The sequence below is a fragment of the Mangifera indica genome, chromosome 1 (assembly GCF_011075055.1).
Source record: "Mangifera indica cultivar Alphonso chromosome 1, CATAS_Mindica_2.1, whole genome shotgun sequence".
Lineage (NCBI taxonomy): Eukaryota > Viridiplantae > Streptophyta > Magnoliopsida > Sapindales > Anacardiaceae > Mangifera > Mangifera indica.
Genome location: NC_058137.1, coordinates 10,866,563 through 10,869,284, shown reverse-complemented (window position 1 = coordinate 10,869,284; position 2,722 = coordinate 10,866,563). Strand labels below are relative to the sequence as shown.

The following is a 2,722-nucleotide window of genomic DNA, read 5'->3' as shown; positions in this document are numbered from 1 at the left end:
GTGAGTCATTATATGTCATTACAATAAAAAATATATATATTTATTATTTGTGCTGAGTTTTTTTAATTATTCGTGAATTGTTTATAAAAATATAAAGAAAAAAATTACTTCTAAAACTAAAGCATTATCTGCACCTTTCCATGTTTTCTGCTTGTATATTACATATTTTAGGTCGTATTTCTGGAATTTCAGCCATTGTTACGTTTGCGTTTCAGCTGTTTTTGTTCCTGAAAACACGAACAACACATTTTCTATGACTAGTAATTGTAAGTATAAAATTATATCTTCTAAATAACTTCATTAACACTTCAGTTGAAGCAAATTGCTTTCCAATCTTCACAACTATGTTTTTACTTCTACCCTACCTTTATTGCGTGATCTTGGCCTTTATTTTCTCTATTTTTCTAAAATTTTACAGAAAGAGCAACAAGCTGGTCCTCCGCCACTTGCCCATCTTCGGATTTTTGCCAGAAGGGCTTTTTGATTTCCACCTCTTCCATGACAAACTCAGCAAAACTTTGAGGAATAGAAAGGGCACAATTCTCATCAATTACTGGCTCTTGCCAAACAATTTCTTACTCACCAGTGATCCAGCCAATGTTCACTACATGCTCACCACAAACTTCTCAAGATATCCCAAAGGCTCTGAATGGCAAAAGAGATTCGATGTTTTTGGCCATGGCTTTTTCAATTCTGATAATGAAGAATGGATGCTACAAAGAAAAGCTGTCCGGCGATTCTTGACTCACACAAAATTTCATCGACTGACTGCAAAAATCGTCCCAGAAATTATTGAGAAAGGAGTCATCCCAGTTTTTGAGCACGCCTGTCAAAATGATTTAGCAGTGGATTTGCAGGATTTGTTGAAGAGGTTTACATTTGATTACGCGACAATTATCGCCACTGGATGTAACCCGAAATCTCTCTCTATTGGAATGCCGGAAATTTCATTTTCAAAGGCGTTGGATGATGCGTGTGAAACGATATTTTTTAGGCATATTGTGCCGGAAACGCTGTGGAAGTTGCAAAGATTGTTGAGAATTGGGAAAGAAAGAAAATACAGAAATGGCTGGAGGGTTATTGATGAGTTCTATCACAATATTCTAATTAAACAAGATGAAGAGAGTTTCAATCTTTTGAACTTTTACATGAACCAAAATGATATCAGTCAACCTAGAGAAAATGATGAGGAAGTCATGAGAGACAACGTAATTAGCGTCATTTTCGCTAGCGAAGACACAACAAGTACTGCACTTACTTGGTTCTTCTGGTTGGTCTCACAGAATCCAGAAGCTATCAGTAAAATCAGAGAAGAAATTAAAGTCAAGGCAACGCCAAAAGATGCCAACAAGGGCGCTGAGGATCGTCCTCTTCTGTTCAATTTCGATGAGCTGAGCAAGCTTGTTTATCTGCATGCAGCTTTATGCGAATCCCTGAGGCTATTCCCCTCGATTCCTTATGAAACCAGGACGCCAACACAGCAAGACAGGCTTCCAAGTGGGCATAGGGTGAATGAGAAGACGATAGTGATAATTTGTACGTATGCAATGGGGAGAATGGAGACGGTGTGGGGCGAAGACTGCTGTGAATTCAAGCCGGAGAGATGGATAACAGACGAAGGAGGGATTAAACATGAGCCCTCTCACAAGTTTTTTGCCTTCAATACGAGGCCAAGAATATGCCCCGGCAAAGAAATTGCTTTCGTTGTAATGAAGGCCATTGCAGCTGCTATAATTTTTAACTATGATATTCAAATGCTAGAAAATTCCCCTGTGATTCCTAGTCTTAGTATCAGTTTACGCATGAAACATGGATTAATGGTTAAAATTAATAGGAAATCGTATTGAGAATAGATCAAAAGTTGTTTCTAAATTTGAAAAATACAAATTGTAAAACTTTATTTGAATATTGTAGAGGGGAAAATTCAATAAAGTTGGCTAGTGATTAATCGACAGTGTAGTTAAGTGTGTTAGGGAGACTAACAACAGTTCAAGTCAAGTAACGGAAGAGGCTTTTGCTATTCACCGTATCAATATCAACTAAGAATAACAGTGTCGCTCGGCAATTCAGATTGAAGAGGAGCATGCATTTCGTCTTCTTCTCTTACTCAAGGAAAATCAACCGAATGAGAGGCAGTCTGACGATCCAAAATGTGCACTCTGGTGATGGTTCGATCTAATTTCTATAGTGGCTCAGGTTGTTAGTAACAATTGTTGCTAGCCCGTATTTTCTTTCAAGTATATATAAACTCTCTAAAAAATCTTTCCATTTAATTGAAGAAGTATTTTCCAGATATTTTATTACTTGCATTGCATGTTTAGTTTGCTTGTGTAATTACCTTCTTTCCATTGTATCAGAGCAAGCGACAAACGTAAATGGCTGGCTTTTTGTTACATTTGTGTAGTCTTGGTTCCTCTAATGAATGTAACTGTAAAAAAGTTCCACAGGTTTGTTTGATGCCAAAATTCGGGAATTTTTCTACTTCCAACCTTCAAATCGTGAATCCAAGGTTAGAGAAGATTTACCGGTACTAGCATGGTCAAGCTTTGTTCATAGTGGGAGACTCCTATTAAGTTGGTTGTTGGCCCCAATCTTTGAGTCAATGTTTAATCATGTGTCAAAATGTGTACGAGCTAATGATGCGTTGAGAACTTAAGAGTCATACTTTTTTACTGAGTCCAAGGTTAGGGTTGTCTATCTGAAAAACACCTTACAAACCTTG

The 2,722-nt window shown here is 37.3% G+C and overlaps 1 protein-coding gene across 1 annotated transcript; it reads left to right on the top strand.

Annotated features, from left to right (window-relative positions):
- The first annotated feature begins 344 nt into the window (after positions 1–344).
- On the top strand, positions 345–2,240 carry LOC123194956 (alkane hydroxylase MAH1-like). The gene has a single exon (XM_044608467.1). The coding sequence runs from the start codon at positions 345–347 to the stop codon at positions 1,845–1,847; it is 1,503 nt and encodes a 500-aa protein (XP_044464402.1). The 3' UTR covers positions 1,848–2,240.
- The last annotated feature ends 482 nt before the right edge of the window (positions 2,241–2,722 follow it).